Source organism: Gouania willdenowi, chromosome 8 (assembly GCF_900634775.1).
Source record: "Gouania willdenowi chromosome 8, fGouWil2.1, whole genome shotgun sequence".
NCBI lineage: Eukaryota > Metazoa > Chordata > Actinopteri > Blenniiformes > Gobiesocidae > Gouania > Gouania willdenowi.
The window spans coordinates 18,478,862-18,501,702 of NC_041051.1; the positions used below are offsets into that span (position 1 = coordinate 18,478,862).

The 22,841-nt window shown below is 38.7% G+C and overlaps 3 protein-coding genes across 3 annotated transcripts; 2 read left to right on the top strand and 1 right to left on the bottom strand.

The window, feature by feature from the left end:
* Positions 1–4,495: 4,495 nt before the first annotated feature.
* Positions 4,496–9,670, bottom strand: angptl6 (angiopoietin-like 6). Its single transcript, XM_028455526.1, has 7 exons — positions 9,430–9,670; positions 7,896–8,375; positions 7,688–7,825; positions 7,392–7,599; positions 6,309–6,502; positions 4,762–5,032; positions 4,496–4,680 (listed from the first exon to the last, which is right to left on the bottom strand). Exons 2-7 carry the CDS (start codon positions 8,358–8,360, stop codon positions 4,496–4,498), a joined length of 1,461 nt encoding a protein of 486 aa, XP_028311327.1. The 5' UTR covers positions 8,361–8,375; positions 9,430–9,670.
* Positions 9,671–10,758: 1,088 nt separating this feature from the next.
* Positions 10,759–16,860, top strand: ppan (peter pan homolog). Its single transcript, XM_028455040.1, is given in 14 exon segments — positions 10,759–10,982; positions 11,139–11,309; positions 11,418–11,519; positions 12,075–12,125; positions 12,317–12,487; positions 12,671–12,747; positions 12,951–13,058; positions 13,720–13,843; positions 13,923–14,001; positions 14,199–14,328; positions 14,413–14,564; positions 14,638–14,723; positions 14,725–15,045; positions 15,624–16,860. Coding segments are annotated over 14 exon segments (2,562 nt in total). The 5' UTR covers positions 10,759–10,967; the 3' UTR covers positions 16,599–16,860.
* A 1,439-nt stretch (positions 16,861–18,299) lies between these two features.
* Positions 18,300–22,766, top strand: eif3g (eukaryotic translation initiation factor 3, subunit G). The gene is made up of 10 exons (XM_028455482.1): positions 18,300–18,451; positions 18,554–18,600; positions 19,607–19,695; positions 20,342–20,401; positions 20,490–20,594; positions 20,677–20,872; positions 20,973–21,083; positions 21,619–21,755; positions 22,494–22,600; positions 22,683–22,766. Exons 1-10 carry the CDS (start codon positions 18,315–18,317, stop codon positions 22,696–22,698), a joined length of 1,005 nt encoding a protein of 334 aa, XP_028311283.1. The 5' UTR covers positions 18,300–18,314; the 3' UTR covers positions 22,699–22,766.
* The last annotated feature ends 75 nt before the right edge of the window (positions 22,767–22,841 follow it).

Consider the following 22,841-nt stretch of genomic DNA (forward strand, 5'->3'; position numbering starts at 1 on the left):
AATTAAAAAAGCTTTACTTCAATCAAAAAACATTTTTTTCAACCAAAGGGAAACGTAATCAATATTTGACACTCAAAAAAAAAAATTATTGAAAAGGTTTTTTTTTTTTGACTGAAGTGAGTTATTATTTGGTTGTAAATATAATATATTATTTTTATTAAAGTAATCTTTTTTTGTATTTGGGCCTTATCACAATATTGCTTCAATAATAATAATAATAATAATAATAATTAAAAAAAACACTGACTTTAAAACTTTAAGAAAGAAATGTTGTAATGCATTTTTTTGGGTGCATATATTAAATATTTTTTCATTTGATCGAAAAAGCGTAAATTACATTTTTTTTAGATTAGAAATACTTTTTTGATTAAAGCAAATTTTTTCTTTTATCGAATAATAAAGAAACAAATCTACCTTTATAGTTGACATGCCTCTGGACAAGCTGGACAACAAGGACCCCAACATAAAGCTTGCGGACCAAATTTGGCCCATCAGAGTCTCCCGTTCGGCCCATCTGGTGACTTTGTCCTTACACGGTAAAAACAGCAACAACAACAAATAATAATAATTACTAAACATTATCCTTTTGTATTTTCATTTCAATTACGATGACAGAAAAAAAAGACCACAATTACCCAGACGTGAATGACTGAGATCATTTATAGACACTTTCCCTTTGATAAAACGAGGAAATGTTTTGTTTTTTTAATACTTTTAGTCTGTTAGTTGAGGTAATCTTTGTCTTTTTGGTTGAACACATGAACTTTTTCTCTACAAAATTGATGAAGCTATCCAGTACAGCCCGATGTTTAACTCTTGATGCCATGGACAGATCACAGGAACTTTATTATTGGCAATAATAGAACTGCAGACAATATGTGGACGTGGCTGCGGTCAAAAACAGGCAGAGCTCTCAGGCGCCATCTAGTGGTCATCCACTGGTTTTTCCTTTCCAAGGACAGGTTTCCCTTCAGCAGTGCAGTCAGTGCATCTGAATGTCAAGTTTTCTCTCCAAAATTCCTCAAGAATAAACAACAATCAAATAATAACATAATTAAATAATACAGTAATGCATGAAATAGTCCCACAGCATAGCATGTGCTGTGGTTCAATTTGAATAATGTATCATTAGGTGGAGTAGGACTATTTGTTTCATGGAGAGTCTTTGTATCCACTCAGGTTATCTTCAATTAATGTATAAATGTGTGTTTGACGAAAAAAAAAAACAATTAAACGAAAACATGCAAGAGTTTGTTCACAAGAGAAGGCATCACAGCATAACATTAGCTCAGACTATCATATAAAATGTAGATCATTTGTCTACTGCAGTATATGGAAAATTTGAGGAAACCTAAATTAAAGGAATTAAAGGAAACTATTCTGCAATTAAGTGTATACCTTTACGCCTTTACGGTAACAGGAAGGAAATATCACCAGTTGTCACAAATGTTGGTCCACTAACCCCGAGGTGTAGTTTAGCATCACATCTGAATAGTGCTCCATTGTAATCCCTCTTGCTTGAGACATTCAAGATGACACATTGGGATCATACGAGTGTCATTGTCTGCACTGTTTTATTGCCTCTGCACAGGGGCTGCATTGTTGTTGTCACATGTCAGCATGTGGCATGTGCCTTCCACCATCCCTATTACAGCTTTCTGGAGATTTTCTAAGGCAAGCTAATAAAAATAAGTTTGAAAAAGTAAACATATTGATATATACTGTATGATACCATAAGAAATGCAATATAACATGTACAGCATGTGCAGGTTTTGTTTCGTTCTGCACATGCACGCTCAAGTAAACACTTATTTCAGCCAACCTGTGTGTTTAGTGTAACTGTGATGCTACCCATTATTTTTTTATAGAGCAACAACACAGTTGGTGACACATTACTAAATAAATGCATGCTTAATAAATTACTATTGCTAGGAAGAAAATATTTACAAAAAAAGGCACATGTTTGTTTGCTGTAAACAAGAATGGTTCCCAAACAGGGGTATGTGTACCCCTACGGGTACAGGAGCCCATTGCAGGGAGTACTCAGAAAGATTGAACAATTAATTGAAAAATAATCGAGAAATGTTCCTAGTTCCTTCTTAGACTATGTTTTTTGACAAATTCACCACAAACCAACAGCACTACTGGTCAATAAAACACTATATTTTATTGTAATTTATTAAAACATGCATACTTTATGCAGTAGAGGCCAATTTATCACATTTCTGACAATAGAAAACAATAATTAGCTACATTTTACAAAGTGGACTGTATTTACTGACTACTGAAGTAATAAACCACTGCTTTATGTCATAGTGTGTGGTTGTGTGTTCAGCATCACATCCAAACATGTTCTTGAGTTCATATTTATGAGTGTTTTGTCCTAGGTGGGGGACTTTACCGTGTTAATTCCGATTAATTAATTACAAGAAAAGAATGTGTTACAAAAATGTAACGCATTTCATCACAGTTTGCTTGATAAACAGCGCAGAACTGTTTGTCATTGCGTGTTTTTTCCCTTCCGCCGATTACACTGATGCACACGTGACGTCAGAGCTCTACATGGCATCTGCAGTCTTTTGCCGTGACTGTGCAGTAGACAAACACCAGACACTCTGCTGAAAACTGCACTCAACAGTTTCTCTCTGTGGCAGAGAAATGGGGGATTCAACAAAAGGTCACCACAATTGGAACAGACAGTGCACGGAACGTGATGACTGCAGCAAGACACTTACCTTATGAACACATGCCTTGTGTTGCTCACATCTTACAGATAACCATCACTGTTAGCCTTGCTGATAGCGGGTTTAGTGAGACATTAGCAAAATGTCACAAGATAGTGGGTCACTTTAAACACAGCCCTGCTAATACAGAGGAACTATAGCAGGAACAAACGAGGCTGGGGCAAGAAAGAGAGCCACTTATACAGGATGTTTCCACAAAGCGGAAATCAACGCTTCAAATGATCACTCGTCTACTGAAGAATTAAGAGGCTATTGTCGCTGCTTTAGACAGACAGAAGCACAAGCTGGTCACGTTAACTCCATCAGAGCTTGTAAAACTACAAATGCTGGCAACTCTCCTTGAGACATGCAGGTAATAGGTAAATAAAAACTATTTTTAATGGGATTTATTGTTACTGTTTCTCTATAAATTACTGTTATTTTGTAGATTTCCTGAACTGTCTTCTGCAGATTTGTGACTGTGCTTCTTGAAGGTAAAACATTTGTCTCATGTTCAGTAGGTTTACCCGCTCTCTGCCACCTGTACCACACCATGGAGGCCTCAGATGAGGGCACAGCCTACATGGGGAAATTCAAGACTGCCTTCACAAAGGACTTGTCTCAACGTGTTGCTACACTCAACCGTGATTGGCTCAAGATGGCTACTGCGTTCGACCCACGCTTTAAGGATTTAAAGGGTCTTTCAAGGGGAGAGCCTTAAGGCTCTGCTGCAGGAACGGCGTAAAGATACCACCACCACCACACAGGAGCCTGCAAGAAAAAGGAGCCTCCTTTTCTCTTCCTCGTCTTCAGACTCTGATTCAGACGAGGAACAAGGCCCTAACTTTGTACAAAGCTGAATCCACCATTAGCAAAACAGAATGCCCACTGCAGTGGTGGTCCAGTCGAGCAGGGACCCACCCACAGCTGTCTGTCCTGGCCCGCATGTTTCTGACTCGCCCTGCCACCTCTGTCCCATGTGAGAGGCTGTTTTCACTTGCAGGACACATAGTGACAAAAAAAGAGCTTCCTTGAGCTCTGACAATGTTAATCGTCTACTCTAGTTTGTCTGAGCAACTGTCTGAAGGAGAGGAAATACTGTAGGCCCGAAGGTGTTGCGAGGCAGATGGGTGTTATTTTTTGCACTAGAATGTTAGTACTGTTATTTAGTAGTTGGAAATGACCATTTATATTTCAAATTTTACTTGAATTTAAAAAAAAGCACTTTATGTTGAATTGTTTTTTATTTTTATTTTTTTTTTACCATTGTGAAAAGTACATAATGTAATTAAAATGACACTTTTACTTAGATTTGTTTAATTTTGACTAGAAATATTTTTAATTTCTTTTTCCACAGTTGTGACAGTGAAATTCTTTGAGTTTGTCTGTGTCAATTATTTTATTCATTCATCCCCTAAAATCCATTTAGATTGAGAAGTGTTGCTTTTTTGGGCAAATGTTGTTACGCACTTAAAATGTGATTAAATTTTGATGAATTAATTACAAAGCCCTGAGTTAATTAGAATACTTTTTTTTAATCAAGTCCCACCCCTCGTCTGTACTTTTTGTGTTGAATAGGAATAACTCAGAAGGTTGAACTCATATTGTGTGACTGCAGCAAATTGGTCATTTTATTGTTGATGTGTCATCAATCATCAATATTGTCATCTTCATGCACGTAATCTTGTTTAAAACATTTTGTCTATTACACAGTCAATGAAGTGTGAGCATCTAGACATAAATCATGCAGTATGTTGACGTGTAGGACTACTTCAAGTGGGTTTGATCATCAAGGCAACTCGTTTAAGGGAATAAGAGCCTCCATGGAATTCAGCCCAGTAAACCCCATCCTGGTAGCGACTTCTGTAATGACCTCCTCGATACCACACGCCGTTTAGATTGGAGTGAGCGCACATGTGATACCACCAGCCTCCTTTTTGGTAATGAGCACAATTACCTGAAAACAGAAGAAAAAAAAAACACAAAATGGATTAACATCAAAAAGACTAAATTTAGGAGACTCCATGCAAGGCCAGACCTGTGTAGCTGTCCTTGTCTCGGTCCAAAGTGGTAAAAGCTTTGTTGTTGTGCCATGACAGGGAATCCCCGGCGTTACCGTGGTATTGTCCCAACCTCAGACGGTACCAGTCGCTCTCTGGCTCCAGGTAAAAGCTGTCGTATTCAGCATAAACAACTCGCCCCTGCCAGTCCTCCAGGGACACCCGTAACTTGTAGCTGGTCTGTTTAGTCAGCCAGTATAGGTGTTCCAGACCCAGCCAGTACTCTCCGTCCAGGTTCCCAAAGCCTTGCTGGAACACAACGCAAAATTACTTCAAATTTCCCCCTGGCTATCTCTCTGAAAAACCAAGGAAGCTCTGTGGATCAGGATCAAACTGCCCTGAGAGTTTCAACATGGCTGCTGCTTGGTTCAAGGATGTGTGACGTCGGATTTGTTTGGACTGCAATGATACCGTTAATAAATTATTTCATAAATATTGTCCACTGGATCCACCACAGTCACGTGCGCGCCAGAGCTAATCACTGCACACCGTTGCCATGTGCACACCAGAGCCAATCACTGCGGAGTCCACCCCTACGTAAACGCACACGAGAATTGACCTCATAATGGACCGCGAGCACACTTTTCTATAGCAATACATACTTCCTACGGACACCGCACTAGTTGTTTAAATAAACCACAATAGTATAATCATAAACCCAACTATACCTCTGTTTGAAGCAGATATGATCTTATGTTTAATACATAAATTAAATTATTATCAACAGTTGAAAGTAAAGGATTACAAGTACTCAAGTTACTGTAATAGAGTTGCTTTAATAGGTACTTGTACTTTTTTGGAGTATAATTCTAAATGAGTAATTTTACTTAAGTAAAGTAATTTGTTACATTTCTACACCCAACCGCTACTGAATAAATTCTAATTTGTTTTTGTTTTAAAATGATAAAAAAAAAACATTGTGAAACTACAAAAAAATGAAATGATCAGACAACAATCAAATGCATCACATCATAGCCGACCAACAGATGAATGCACCGTGTTAAAACAGCATTGAATGCTGGTTATTTTCTCAGATTCAGAGTTAATAAATGTAGCTAAACTTAGGGCCTGAGAATTTTTAGAATTTGAATTGAATTTGTTGGTCTTATTTTATTTTTAGAAGAATTGTACATTTTAACAAACATTTTATTTCATACAGATGCCTTTGTGGAAAATATATTAAGTTCTAACTGTGCAAGATATTGTCTCTTCCTTTTTAAATTTATACATGAGTTGTTTACTGTATGCAAGATTTATTACCAAATATAAACGCGGGGAGTGAGAGTAACTAGTAACGTTAACTTTGAGTACTATTTAGCTGAGCTACTCTCTACTTGTAGTTGAGTATTTTATGTATGACTTACTTGTACTTGAGCACAGTTTAAATCAAGTAACAGTACTTCTAGTTAAGTAGGATATATCAGTGCTCTTTACACCTCTGTTATTATCATCTAAAAGCACATAAGATCAGCTCTGAACAGACAATGGACACATTTCCAGATGATTTTAGTGATGGTTAAATCACCTTGTACTGCTCCCAAGTCCTAAAGAAGTTCACTGACCCATCCTGTCTTCTCTGGATGACGGTCCAGCCTCCCTGAGCCTGACTCTGCTCGCACCACGCCTGCAGGAGACGGTTGGCATTTTGCAGGTGCAGCAGGTAGATCCCACTGGTAGTCTCACCTGATTCCAGCACATGCTGACAGTCTCGCCATGGCCCTGTGTTTGTGGAATAAAAGCCAAACAACAGAGATCAACGGCAAAAGAAAATTGCTAACATACTGTTTGTTTCCATTTTTTTTATATCATATATAAATTGTTGTCATTTTATGGTGAAAGATCATGGCAGGATGTCGTATAGCTCTTTCCTTACTTTTGTTTTACGCAGGTGGTCAAACAAAGATCACTTGATGAACTTTGTGCTATGATTACTAGCTGTACTGTCCATCAGTCACTTTAAAACTAATACTTTACCCCAAAATCTAAGTTAGCATTTTTTAGGGTCATTTGTTAGTCGCAACCATATGATTTCCACAGCTAAGGAACTTGTAAACGTCTAAAATGTTGTTATTTTTCAATATTTTTAAAATGGCTGCTTTGACAAACTGATTAAAACAGAGTTCCACAGAGGGTTGTGCATGTGTGCATCATTAGAAACAGACGTTGCAGCGTCTGTTTATCAGTTTGGAGCTTAATTTTTTTTTTTTGTTTCTTCTTTCAGGCAAATGTTTAGAGTCTTGTGTCCCAGTGATAAGATGAGCTCAGGAATCTGCCCTGACAATATGTATATACAAAGATGGAAACTCTTCGTTCTCAAAGATAACGTCTAAAAACAAGCAGAGTCACATATTTGCTGTAGCCTGGTGTGTAATTTAAAACCTTAAAGTTGCATTGATTTACAGTCATAAACAATCTTTATTTAAAGTCCTGTGAGGTCCTAGAGCCGCTGGCTGTTTTTGACATTCCTAACACTTTCCCATAAGTAAGAAGCAGGTCACTGACACCATCCATTCTGCTGTTTATCTGAATGTTTACACTACTCTGACAGAAGCTGAAGTCACTCACACGCACGCGCAGGTTTGAATTGGACCAGTTGTCGTGGACGTACCTGGAGATTTGGTAACAGGAAAGCTAACTAGTGGAGTGTCTGTGGGAGAGCTGGTGGTTGGGGTTAGGAGGGAGTTCACTCCTGCAGGCTTTTCTTGCTGTGGCAGAGGAGCGCTCTGATCCCTTTGAACATCATTTGTCATTTGGTTGGCATCAGAGCTGTAAGTTGGATGCACATTGGAGCGGATTCTGGTTGATTCAGTTGTCACCTGTAGGGACCGACACACACACAAAGTACAGCATTCCCATTCTTTGCGTACAATCCTACTATGAATCTGATATTCTAATATTTCCAACCAAGGACGACTGGATGGAGTCTTTGCACTGGCACTGTTTCTCCAGGCGAACAATCAACTGATTCTGTGAGCTCATTGTGGAAGTGAGGAGTCCATACTTCTTCTCCAGCTCTCTGTAATTACTAGACACTTGCAGCGCCTAAAAACACACACAGCTTTTAAAAAGTTGTATTTTTGCACTTGCACAATGGCTTCTGCATTCTGCCTACCAGTGTTGTGGCATTTAGAAGTAGGTTCTCAACCCTTTGCTGCTCCAAAGCCTGGTCTTTCTTTTGTACGACCTCGTGCAGAAGTTGTGCATAAAGCTGGGAAATGCGGGAGTTGAGACTGTTGCTTTCTTTGCGAAGGGCTCTCACCTCAATGGCGAGAGTCCCTTCCTGCTCCAGCTGGCCCCTGAGCCTTTCCAATTGTTCCTGCTGTCGTTTCAGCTCTCCCCTTAGTGCTGCCACCTCTGAGTGGTTGGTGGGAGCAGGTTGTGTGTTCAAACAAAGCGCTCCTGTCAATTTCTGCTGCGGCACAATGAACGTGTAGGAGCAACGGCCTGTTTTTGTGTCTGAGGAACGTAATAAGGGTTTGCTATCGCCATTGGCCTCCTGCCTCTGTCCTCCAGCTTCGGGTAAAGTTATGCAAAGTGTGAGGATGAGAACCAACCTGATAGTCAGTGTCCTCTCCATGAGCGTGGCTTCTTCCTGTAAATACAGCAGAGAACGTGATAAGACTGAATACTACGCAGAGTACAACCAAAACCTTTAGACCAGACATGGCGGCCTTTTCGAGACCCCAAAGTAAGTTTCCAAAAATTGCAATTCAAGAATTTGGAAGAAATATGACGTCAAAAATGATACACAAAGTACACAAAAACACAAACTTACTCACAAAACATAAAATGACAATAAAGACAGACACAACAACCTTTTGAACAAACAAAATGACGTCAAAAAAACACAAAACAACAACACATTACAGAATAACTCCAAAGACACACTGGTTCAAAAATTACACAAAATTGCATGAAAATACAGGAAAAACAACAATACAGAAAGTGACTCCAAATACACACAAATCAACAACAACAAAAATGAAGAAAATAACAGAAGAATACACAAAATAATACCAAGTACACACAAAAAAAAAACACACATAATGACTAAAAACTGAGAAAACACCAAAACCAAAAACAAAAACAAAATAAAGACAAAACCCTTTTTCCCTCTTGTATTAATGCTCAGATTGGTCATTATTCTAAATGCTGACATGAATGTTGATCATGTGGCTCTCGGATCAGATACAATCACATTTTTACGGCCCCTGCTGTGATAGAGTTGCCCATCGCTGATTTACTATGTGTGTATTGTGGATTTTAATTGCTGACCAGCTGTTTCCCACTAAAGCCACAAAACACACTTTTCTCACCAGGGCTGGAACTTAACAGGTCAACACTGAAAGGACAAAAAGTCAACTCAGTTCAACCAGAATCCACTGCCTCAAACAGAGCGTGTTACTTCACATCCACTGTGGTCAACACCATAAACAATGCAAATACTGTAGGCTAACATTTTCACCAAAATAAGTCTTTGTCACTAATTTCAAACCCTGTCTTTATACAGAAACACAAATGTCAACTTCACGCCAAAAAAACTACTGATGATTTCAGGCAACCAACATTTACTGGGTACATTTTGCCAAGAAACAATAAGCTTATAACTAAAAGATCATTAAAGAATGCATGAGTACATTGCTTACGTTTCTGAAGAGGTTTTTCTGCTCTTCATGTGCAGCAGCAGCTTCAAGGATGCAAAAATTCTCCCAGATTTTTATTTTTTATTTTTTAAACGTGTGTCTCAAGTCAAAAGTATCCGCAAGAATGGAAACGTAAGTAGTCCTCTATAAATATTAAAATAGAAATGAACTGCAAGAAAAGAAAAATGGTTTCTTGAGCCAATAGACTGGTTTTATCTGAAGCTGCACCACTTCTTCCTCTCAAACATTTCTGTGTCAGGACCTCTCACAAATGAGAGAGCTAATTACAAACCATCCAATGTCCCCCCATCCGCCCATCCAGCCCCCCCTTAGGAGTACTTTGCTCTGTGCAGGAATCTGGGATATCTCCTCCCTCCTGACATCATGCTACTGCCACAGTTAAAAACCAAAGTTGTAAGTTAGAGTTTCTAAATGTATCATCATTAAGAATAATACCCTTACTATTGTTAATATAATATCATTTTTTATTGATAATGTTTATCCATTATTTATTGAGTCATTTATTGATCTGCTTACACTCGCTTATGGTATCGGACCCAGCTGACAATAGTGTGAGGGAGATGATCACTCTGGAAAGAACGCCTTTATGTTTTAATATTAGGGATTTTCCGATCCGATATCGATATTGGAAATCGGTCTGATATCAGCAAAAAGAAAAAAATCGGAATCAGATCTATAATCTCCGATATAAGCAAACCCAGTAAATTTTAGAGACTACGCTCCAGTAGTTGACACTAAATACTGACAGTGAAAAAAAAAAAAAAAAAAAAAAAACTGAAGTACACTTAAATTGTTATTAAGTCCTTTAAAAGTATATTTTGTTTTTATTGGTTTTGAGGTTATTTTTCAGTGCCATTTCACTTATAATTTTATGTATTGTATTCAACGGCCGAATATTCTTATGTTGAAGGGTAAAATCAAAATGTATATATACTCATACTTGTTTGCTGACAATTGTTCTCTGTTTGAGTAATGTCACTTGATCAAGCCTTTTCTAACATTCCCCACTACAAAGAAAGCCATAAATGTATGTATGAGTCATGCGGAAATCAAATTGGATTGATATCGGCATCGGCCAATACTGAAGGCTGCAATATTAGTATTGTATCAGAGGTGGAAAAAGTTGGGTCAAGACACCCCTTATGTTATTTATTATTTATTATTATTATTATTATTATTATTATTATTATTATTATTATTATTATTATTATTATTATTATTTCTGTAGACCATGTGTAGTTAAATACTCCGATGCAGTAGGTGGCGGCATGCAGCTCCATTGAGTGGTTTCTAGTCTGCCATGAATTTCAGAGAAGAAGAAGAAAAATAAGACGAAGAAGAAGAAGAAGCCATGACACGCATAGAAAACCATGTGGGACATGTGACGTTAGTCAGCTGTCTGAAATTAGTGTTATAGTTATAATTGGTTGTGTTGTTGGTGTGTTTGTATTTACACTGACTGACTGAATACAGTGTAAGAGCAGTGGTAGACGGTGCTGTGCGTCTGCATTGAGCAGAAAATGGGAAAATCAAAGGTAAGCGGCTAGCTGTGCTAACAAGTTAGCAGAAAAGATTAGCCTGCGTGTAATTTGTAATAATAAAGTCGTTTATTGTCATACTTAAACCTGCTGTTGAGCCTTCGCTTGTGTATGTCACATAATGATGGATGGTTGAATGTATATTTTTGTTAGACGAAGAACCAGAAGAAGTCTCGAGTTGAAGCCAACCATGTGGCGGAGGAGACGTACGGATCTGTGCCCCACTCCTTCGTCTTTCCCCGGGGTCAGGTGGGGAAAAACGTGGGTCAGCTCATCTTGGATGTGCGGAGAGTGATGGAGCCATACACCGCCGAGTCCCTTAAGGTTTCCCCTCTACTTTTTTTTTTTTTTTACTTTAAAGCAGTAAAGTGTCTCATTTTGTTGTGGCGTTTATCGTCTAACTCATGATTGATTTTACTTTATTTGCATCAGGCCAGGAAGAACAATGTGCTGAAAGACTTTGTGGCCGTAGCTGGACCATTGGGAGTGACACACTTTATGATCTTCAGTAAAACAGAGACCAACATCAACATGGTAAAAGTTGATCTTTATTTTTGATATTAGGCAGTGGCTATCCGTACGGTTACAGTAAAAAATATACTGACGTTCTATTCGTCAGCAGCGCCCCTCATTGGCCAGTTTAGGTCACGTGACTAAGACTGAACCTAACCCTCAAAATTGTTGCGATATAGGGTTATAACCTAACACTAAGATGCTACGTATGTGTACTTCGGTAAATGTACCAATAGCACCGGGGGTTGTACGTAACCATACGTATAGACACTTTGTTGATTTTAGAAAGTGTTTACGGTTGCCGTACGGACAACCCCCGGTGCTATTGGTACATTTACCAAAGCAGACATACGTAGCGTCTTAAGGTTAGGGTTAGGTTATATCCGCTGCTTACGGATACAATGTTGGTATATCGATACGGCAACTGTACAGATAGTCACTGCCTTGATTTTAACATTACGTCAAAATATTAAGTGTTCCACTTAATAACGTGTTGACAAAACCTAACCCAATTTTTGCTCTTTTGGACAGGGATTTCTTTTCCTCATTAAATGCTCAGTTTTTTTCTCTTTTCAGAGACTTGCTCGACTTCCAAAAGGCCCTATGATTCACTTTAAAGTCCTCAAGGTAAAGATGGCTGCTGAGAATTCTTTGTTCAATGAAATGATGGGTACCAATGATGATGATTAATTAAAAGTGTGACTGTTCAGTGATCCATTTCAAAGTAAACGCACTGATGTGCCCGAAATACTGATCCAGTGTTAGTCTCACAATTAGCTCCTTTGCTAATGTTTTATTTTCTCATTCCTGTTGTCCAGTATTCTCTCGTCAAAGATGTCGTTTCCACTCTGAAGAAACACAGGATGCATCAGCAGCAGTTCACTCATCACCCGCTGCTCGTCCTTAATAACTTTGGCGCCGATGGCATGCATATCAAGCTCATGGCCACCATGTTTCAAAACATGTTTCCTTCCATAAATGTGCACAAGGTACCTGTTTGATTCTAAGATTATTTTGCTGTGTGAAGATGAAGGTCAAAATGATGATGGTATAGTCTTCTGACTGAATATGAAGATTATTTCAAAAAGTAAACGCTTTCTGATTCCTTCGATGTATTCTCTAATGTCATGGATTAACTGTGTGATCTAATAAGTTTACATTTGATTTTCTAGGTCAGCCTTAACAACATCAAGAGGTGTGTGTTGTTAAATTACAATCCTTCATCGGAGCAGATTGAATTCCGCCACTAGTAAGTACAATTATTTGATTAGAGTGAATGCTTTGTTGACTAAGAAAATGACACGATTTATTGTGCTCGGATGATGACAAATTTGAATTGTGACTGTTAAGTGATTTATATTCAAAGTAAACGCACTGATGAGCTTTCTCCACATTTCAGTCATGTGATGATTTAGTGTGAGCGTGTTACAAACTCCTGTTTTGTGCCTGCAGCAGCCTGAAGGTGGTTCCTGTGGGAATGAGCCGCGGAGTGAAGAAGTTGATGCAGGAGCGCTTCCCTAATATGAGCAAGTTTGAGGACATCAGTGAGCTGCTGATGAAGTAAGGTTCTTGTAAATTAGGAATGGAAATCTTTCAACAACTCACCATTCGATTCTAATACTTCAGGTGACGACGTGAAGTTCAGAATCACTTGATGGTTCAATCGAGTGATTCTAAAGTTGTTAATACACAAAGACAATTAATAGTAGTTTTAAAAATAAAGCAGTCTTTCTGTGGCTACAATGTTTAACAATTCAGTAACATCAAAACAATGCAACACTAAAAAAAACTATAAAATTAATTCTCATTTTATCAGTTGCAAAAACTTTTCATTTTCTGTTAAAATAAGTGAAGACGAATACCAAATTACTAGCTTTGAAAGTAAACATTTGAGAACATTTTAAATTGAATATGAAAATAAAATGTGACATTTAAGTACCTGTTGTGTTTATCAGCAGATTCAAATATTACATCTCAATTTTATGACACTATAAGGTAGTATTCTATAGGGGTACAGATCTTTTTAAACGAAAAAAAAATGATTCTTGAAAGTTTTGAATCGTTTCAGAATCTTAATTAATAAAAATCACAATTCGGTCATGAATCAGTTTTTTTCTGGCACCTTGTAAAGGCACAATCCTTTGAGCTCTGACGGGGCTTGGATTGGCTGAGAGGGGTTTGGAAAACCACTGAGACTTTAACAAATGTGTCCCACTCTCAGGGGAGCAAACCTTTCTGAAAGCGAAGCTGAACAAGACGGGGAGCACAACATAACGGAGCTGCCTCAGGTCTACTCAGGAAGAGGGAACATGGCAGCTCAGCAAAGTGCCGTCAGACTGACTGAGGTGTGTGAGCACGAGTCCACTGTGAATCACTCTTACTAACGCTGCATAGATGGTCACTGAGTGCTTTGTTCTGTTTTAGATCGGCCCCCGCATGACTCTACAGCTGACCAAAATACAGGAAGGAATGGGCGAGGGAAATGTCCTCTATCACTCCATCAGTGAGTGCATGCCTTTACTAAACCAGTAGCTGTTTTATTCTCTGATGTACATGATGACATAAGCAATATGAATCCAATGATTTCTACTCATAAGTAAACGCTTACTGATGCATCCATAGCACCCAAGGGTTGGGTTTTCTTCTCCCTGTGCTTGCACAAACTTTTAATAAGGGTTTTCTTTTTTTCCTTGTCTGCAGTCAACAAAACGGAGGAAGAAATTCGTGACATCCTGAAGAGGAAAGAGGCCAAGCTAAAAGAGAAGGAGGGACGTCGTCTGGAACAAGAGCAGAATGTCGCTAACAAGAAAGAGAAACGAGATGAGCACAAGTAATTTTGGCCACTTTACTAAATAGGTTTTCTGTTTATTTGAAAGTTCCCATGTTTCATTTTAAAATTGGATGTTGTTAACAGGAAAAAGAGCCTAAAGGGTGCAAAAAAGAGCGAGGAACAGGAGGACAGTGAGGTGGAGGATCCAGGGATGCAGGGCGATCAACCTGCTGCTGTGGAATCTGATGATGAGGTTGAATATTACAGGCAGGCTGTGGGAGTGGAGCCAGATGAAGGTGTGTGAGATAAGTCACTGTTGGCTATTGAAGGCTTTTTACTGTGTTCTTCATAAATGTCTCTTTTGTGCAGACATGTTTCCTGGCGCCAAAAGAAGACGCTTTTCTGAAAAGTCTAGTGGCCCTGCAAAGAAGAGGAAGCTCTCCGTGGGGAAAAGCAGAGATGCCAAATCACCAAAAAGAAAGTTTTTGGGAGGGCGACAGGCAGACAGAGAAGATAAACATCACAAACCAGGATGGAAGAATTCAAAAGATGGAAGGAAATCAAAGCCTGCAGGAAAGACTTTTGGCGCCAAGAGGGCAGGAGAAAGAGAAAACAAATTTAGTCGAAATAAGTTTGATGGAAAGAAAAATAAAAACCAACAGTCAAGAAGTCCAAAAGGCAATTTTGGCTTTAAAAAGAAAGGAGCTGCCACAAAGCAAGGTTTCAAAAAGAGAAAAGGAAAAGGCTGAGTCCTTTTCTCTCACCACTAAAGAGGGACTTTAGGTGCAGTATTGTGCTTAACCAACAGGTGGCAGCAAAGATTTCCTCAGCCAGAACAGACTGTTTATTCAGATGATACATTTGCACATTCAGCAAAACACAAAACTGTTGTCACATTGTTTGTAATGCATGTACTATACAATCACAGGAGTACAGAATAAACTGAGTCATGAGAGTATTTTTGTGTTAAATCTTTAATAAATACATAAGTCTCATCTCCAAGCTGGGATATAAAAAGAATGTAATCTTTGTGTCCTTTTTATTTAAGTAGTCCTGAGCTGTTTGGTGACTAATAATGTTGGCACACTCTGTGTCATCAGTTCTGCTTCTTCTGATTGCAAAATGGGGCCGGATGTTAGAGGAAGTTACTTTGGAGTTGATAAGAGTTGAGACTCCGAGGAAAACATCATTCTAACATTTTCAGCCATTGGTAAGTAGATGTCAACATTAAGGATCATGCTGTGTTTAGTAGCTAAAAGCATGTTGGGTTATTGGAAGGATGCAACAGGATATGTTCTCAAACTATATGGATTAGACATGTTTGAAGCTCAATGCTTAATTTATCCACGTTTCAGGTCTCAGACTTGAGTGTAACTTCTTTGAAAGACATGATGAAGAGCAACTTCTCAGAGTGTGAGCAGTTTCAGATGAAAATGTTGCCTGCTGTGTATGGAGTGGAGTTTGTGGTTGCACTGGTGGGAAACATGTTTGCGCTCTGGCTGCTCGTGATGCGAGAAAGAAGCAACTGGCACACTGGAGTGGTCCTGTCCTGTAACCTGGCCATCAGTGACCTGCTCTACTCACTGACTCTGCCACTCCTCATTGTCTACTACTCACTCGGAAAACACTGGATATTTGGAGATGCTGTGTGTAAGATTGAACGATTTCTTTTTACTTGCAATTTGTATGTAAGCATATTCTTCATCATGGCCATCAGTGTGAACCGCTGCGTGGCCCTACGCTATCCCTTCTTCACTCGCTCACATGTGAAACCTGCCCATGCCAAGGCAGTGAGTGTTATCATCTGGATTGTTGTAGGAGTCGTTTCCTGCCCTGTATTCAGATATGCTTCAGTTTGCCTCAATGAAGACAATAACAAGACTCAGTGTGTATCCTACTGTGACAAAGTTCCTCAATATGAGAAACCTCACTACACTTATAAGCTCTTTCTGGCTGTGTTTGGATGTCTGGTTCCTTTCCTGGTCACTCTTTGTTCTTACTGTGCTGTGATCTCAGTTGTGTGGGTGAATACAACCATCACCACGCTAGAAAAGCGAAAAGTTGCACTGTTGGTCACATCTGTGCTTGTACTGTATGCCATTTCTTTTATTCCCTATCACGTGTCTCAGATCTACCATTTGTATCTGAGGATCAATGATCCTAAGAAGTCTGTCTGCTGGGTTTACAATATGTACCAAGTGTCCAAGGGACTGGCAACGCTCAACATGTGCATCCATCCAATCCTTTACATGGCTGTGTTTGACAGTATCAGAGTGGCATGCTGTGGTAGGAGTTCAGAGGACAGGGTGAGGGTAGTGCTGAGGAAGTAGAACTGAATGTGTCTGATTATTGTGCTTATGGTAAAGGTGCAGTCTGCAACTCTCAGATCCCTCACTCCCCGCTGCTCTCTTGCTCTGCCTCCAAACTTTCCAAAGTCCCTCCCTCAGTGGAGCTAACAAGCTAACTTTCGCCGACAGCAACGTCACAGTACTATAATGTGCTCTGATAAAAGCATATAACTGCAGCGCTTCTCTCTCTCTACGTGCCACACCTCAGCAGCAGCAACAACACAATATTACTTACAGCAGCCCACACGGAGGCTGCTGCTCACATGCACTACAGAGTTCTAATGTAACAATTACAAATTAAACAATGTCTATCAAGCAGCAGTAAATACCTTTCAAGCGGAAAAGTCACCAATTCCATCTTCTACATCCTCCAGACCATACACTGTAAAAAAAAAAAAGACGGCGCTCTAGCTCCGGGAAAGGGGCGGGGCCTGTGAGCAACAACTGTCAGACAGCCCATCAAACACAATCCTGGCTCTGATTGGTTCTTTTTGCTCGGTCGCGGTGCATTCTGGCAATCTGCCAAAGGCTGCAGGAGCAGCAGGGGGACTCAATGAGCCTGTTTTTTCACACAAACTACTAGATTGATGTAAAGCTGTCCTTACATAGTGATAGCTTTAGCAAATATGACAAAAAGTCATTTTTATAAAAGTTGCAGACTGCACCTTTAAGTGGAAAACCTCAACATGTGTATTACTTTTTTTTTTTTAAATCTAACTTCCATTAGGGCCTGATGGTTCTGTTCTGAAAATGATCAATTTGCTTGGATAATTTAATTGTCTTAAAATGTGAGAAACAAATGTAATTTGCATTCTTTTTGACAATGTGCCCTTTATTTTTCTTCTCCCATTGTGACTGCAATCACTTTATGATTGTTTTTTACATGTAAAAATTTTGGGGTAAACAATAGCTACTGTATATTTTTCTATGGGCCTGATCATTTCACATCGACTGTGGAGGGCATAGATGGCACCAACTGTCACTTTCGAACACATATAGTATGTAGTTTTTTATTTTCACTTATAGTATGTCGCATGTAAACAGGATATATGACCGGCCTCTGGGAGAGAGACATCCTCTTTTACTCTGATAACCCCACCTTTCCTGAAGAACTCTTGCTTCTGATTCAAACTCTAATATTCCCTGCTAAATACCACATACACAAAGCCAAATGGAGCCAAATCAACATCTCTTTCAAAACGAAATAACCAGTATTTTTACACAATTGAAACCACTGCAAACAATAAGGCCATAAACATTTACAAAACATTCAAGAAATATATCAACACGGGCACCTAAGCCATCCCTTATGATTAATTTATTACTTTTTTTGTTGTCTGTTTCTTTTATTGTCTTCCTATTCCTTTGTCGTTTTATGTTCATTTTTGTATGACATTGTGTTGTATTTAAATGAGTTTAAATAAAGTTAAAAAACAAACAAACAAAAAAACACTACCCAATCCTTTCAGCAGAACTATTTAAAAGGTTGAAACCCTGATATTTAAAAAAATTAGAAATTTATGTTTGGAGTGAATTCCGATTTATTTTCATTTGTAGCTAATTTTCTATTTGGTTTTTGGTTGTCAAAGTTGCGTATTGTGTTTTTATCTGTTTTTTTTTTTTTTCTCTCTAATCAACAACACCACAAAACAGTCACATATTTAAATGTGTACTATTAAAATATTCATTAAACGTCACATGTTCTGCTTACATTCAAATATCACGTTCCTGGAGTTCTTAGTCGTAAGGATTTTGAGTGACGGAAGTGACGAAAGAACCCGCTGCGTGAAGGACGTCATAGAAGCCAAGAGGATGCCGTCGATAGAGTACGATGAGTAAGTGGTTGTGGAGTTTTTTTTAAAAAAAAAAAAAATTTAAACTTTTCAATAGCCTCTGTTTATATCAGCGGAATAACTTTTCTTCGTGCTCCGTTGCAGCTCAAAGCCCAGCTGGGCAGACCAGGTGGAGGAGGAGGGAGACGAAGGTAAGAAGCCCGTTAGCTCATGTTAGCTAACACCGGTCGTCTGCTAACCAAGGCCGGCCAAGTGTGTTCCACGTGGTAGAAAATGATCCACGTTAAATTTATTTACGTATGAAACCATACGTGTACACGGTATTTCAGACTTCAGTCCCCCTTATAAGTGTTAAATGTTACATTGGATTAGACTAAACAGGCTTTGATGTGAGCGCTCTATCATCAAGCTAGCATTCTGCGTTAGCAACAATACTGTAAAAGTTAAAGGAGGGGCTTCACTTCTGCCAATAGAATAAGTCCCTGATATTATTGTTATTTTTAAAAAAAAATAAAACAAATAAAAATCAGAATTTGAACCCAAGTAAAGCACACTATTAAAACATGTGATGATCCGAGGCGAGTTTTTTTTTTTTAAACTTAGCTTAATTTACTAGCGATTAGCTACTCGTTTTGTATACAATTATAAACATGACAAGCAGCTTAAAGTGCTGCTACACTGTACTTACCGGGTTACTTCTGCTGTAAAGTATCTGGTAACACTGCTGTGACCCATAGTATCCAGCTGCAGAAGCCCATGACGGGACTCAAGCCTCTGGCTGGGCAGAAATGCCCCTGACGTGACAGCGGAAGCCTTTTTTTAATACGACAAACCTCGAATTTATCCAGGAAGTGGTGCGTTAGGGTTAGTAAAAAAATAAAGGTTGACAGATATGACATTTTCATTTGCCGATACCGATTTAAAAAAAGAAAGAAAAAAAAAAAATCAGCTGATGGCCAGTATCTAAAGCCGATTTTGGAATAATAACTTTCATGCATTGTGTAATTCAAAATTTTCTGAGAGGACACATGACCTCTGCTCCTTCTCCTGGCTCTGTCTTCAAGCTCAAACTTGAAACAAGAAGGGGGAGACGTTTCCATTCCAGTCCAAACGATTCTACATACTGCAGCTATATAGTTGGCTTTAAACTGTCAAAATATAGGGTGATCATAACTATCTTGATATGTTTATTCTCAGGTACGCTTCCAGCATCTAAGGAAACCATCAAAGGAAACATTAAGACCATCACAGAGTATAAGATAGATGATGACGGAAAGAAGCTCAAGGTGATCAAATATATTTGATGTGACAGTAAATCAAGTAATCTTCTATTCGGAGCATGATGATGGCCACTGGCCCTGGTTTCTATGTTGATGTACTTTCTTTTACATAATCAAGCATGGTTTTCATCACCATTATTTCCACACAACTACATTCACAATTTACCTGACACATTAATTAAATAATAATAAATCACTGAATAAATAATAATAAATCAGTGAATGACTGAATGTGATGTGCAAATTTTTTTTGGAACTGTGACATATTTCTAGAAGTTAAAGATTCAACTCATGTGTTTGGATAAGGCAAAAATTGGGTTAATGGTCACTGTAGAGTTGCAATACTTGTAAAATCAAAATCGCAATTTAAGTCAAATTAGAACCCAAGAATAGGGATTAAAATTGAATCGGGACAAAGGGGTATCGTCCCAGCCCTACTGCACATACTGTTATATAACACTATTATTTATGCTGTTCAATAATTCAGTCTGAGTCACTGCAGCTTTTCATGCCTAAATGTACTGCAGTGAGATTTGTGAAATGACGATAAAATAAATGTCTTAAAAGCACATAAATCTTTTCATGTTAATAAGAGATTCCTTCAGTGAATTGTAGTAGATATGTTCATGTTTTGTTTTTTTTGTTTATTCAGATTGTTCGAACTTTTAAGATTGAGACGAGGAAAGCCTCCAAAGCTGTTGCTCGGAGAAAGGTCTGTCTGATTACGTCTAAATGAGGTTTTTAACTCTCACAATGCAGAGTATATTAGGGCCATAACGCATTTAATGTTGTCATTTTAGAACTGGAAGAAGTTTGGTAACTCTGAGTTTGATGCCCCTGGTCCTAATGTGGCTACCACCACCGTCAGTGATGACGTCTACATGACGTTCATCTCCAGCAAAGAGGTAAAAACGTCCTCCTGCTATAAATCTTTGCTGGTAGAATCCCAGTCTGTTCTCTTCTTACTTAGCGTTCTGCTTTCTCTAGGATTTAAATTCTCAAGATCAAGATGAGGATCCAATGAATAAATTAAAAGGCCAGAAAATCGTGTCCTGCCGTATTTGCAAAGGCGACCATTGGACCACACGTTGTCCATACAAGGACACTCTGGGTCCAATGCAGAAGGAGCTGGCTGAGCAGCTTGGACTTTCCACTGGAGACAAGGATAAGCCTGCTGGCTCTGGTACCATCAGCTCACCTATTATTCCACTTTTTGGGGCCGTCATTGGCTAGTTGGTTAGTGTTTCTGCTGCTTACGCGCTACTGTTGTTGTCTTTGAGCAGCAGAACCAGAGCCTGCACAGCCAGCACAGAGTAAGACTGGGAAGTATGTTCCCCCGAGCCTGAGGGACGGAGGAACACGCAGAGGAGAGTCCATGCAGCCCAACCGCAGAGGTGGGTGAACGTCTGAGTCAGAATCAGAAGTACTTTATTCATCCCAGGGGGAAATGACACAGTCACAGACACTCGAGAATTATTACAAGTGAAAAGAAAAAACACTAAACAAAGAAATAAAAAGAAAAACGTACATAATTAAGTAAAAGACTGTTAATTAAATAGAAGTGCAGACATTATAGTACAAAAAATAAATAACAATACAGATATATACGAGAATCAGAAAGCTGTCGGGGATGCGTGTTTTTACAACCTTAGAATGTGACCACGATCTGCCAAAGCCCAGAGACTATAGGACAGACTGTATGACACGTTTTATCTGTGGTACCATCTGCGTAACCATGCACTCACAGACCTATCCAAAGTCTTTCTCTGGGCCACTTCATGTCGATCGTTTTGCATGTTAATTGTACATGAAACAAGTTTGTTTTGCTGGTAAATAACAAATAAAAATGATGATATAAAATAGTTTCCATATGTCCCACCCCTTCATCAGACCGTGTTCATGCTAACACTGTTTATCTGTAATCAACAGCTGATGACAATGCCACTATTCGTGTGACCAACCTGTCTGAGGACACGCGCGAGACGGACTTACAGGAGCTCTTCAGGCCGTTCGGCTCCATCTCCAGGATCTACCTGGCCAAAGATAAGAACACAGGACAGTCCAAGGTTGGTGCTTTGCTTGGATAAGATTCATGTTTCAGTTTCATGGTAATGTGTCCCGGCCCTATATTTTCTTAATATCATCCAAACAAGATATTTTTGCAATTCCACACACCTAAACCTACAATTATTTTTGTAGCCTACTAATACATGCTTATATCTTTTTTTAAAGCAGATTTGACTGAAGGTTACCCTGTCACAGTTTAGAGCTTTATATTAGATTTCAAATTCCGGTGTAAGATAAGTACTGTAAGCATGATCACAGATTATTAAATGTCTAATATTATTCAAATCATACAGTTTAGAGGTTCACTGTTCAGAATAAACCTTAATATTAGCAGAAGGCAGAAAACAGTTATTTCAAAGCAGACTACGTCAGTAATTCACTGATTATTGCTGTGAATTACACAAACAAAACTGAACCAGCCTTTGCTAAGCAAGCATTTTCATGATTTTCTGGCAAACGTACAACACAGGCGTATAATAACTGGATCATCAAATCTGCATGTGATTGAAAATAAAAAAGAATCAAGATGCTCCCCCAGCAGTCCATGTAAGGTACTGCAGCAACAATAACACAGGAAGCGGCCATTGTTCAATGTACAACATTAATATAAAGCGTCAATGCTATAAATCTGCCTAAACAAATATTTGTAGTCAACATAATAATGTTGACTAATCATTGCAGCATTAGACATCACACTGACCAGCTTTAACTGTAATCACTGCATTTCATTCCTGCAGGGATTTGCCTTCATAAGTTTCCACCGCCGGGAAGACGCAGCAAGAGCCATTACCGGCGTGTCAGGATTTGGATATGATCATCTCATTCTTAATGTTGAATGGGCCAAGTATGTTGTCATTTTTGAAAATTTATTAAACTTCATAATGTTTCTTTTTTTGTAGCTAAACTCAATTTTGTTTTCTTTCTAGACCATCAAACAATTGAGGAAACTGCAGACTGAGTTCCTAAAGATGCCAGTGCAAAAACAACCAAAATAAAATGTATGGCACAAATCTACATCTCCTTATTTGGTAGTTTAAGTGAAAATTGATAGCCTAACCTATTAATACAATCACATCTGTAAGAGC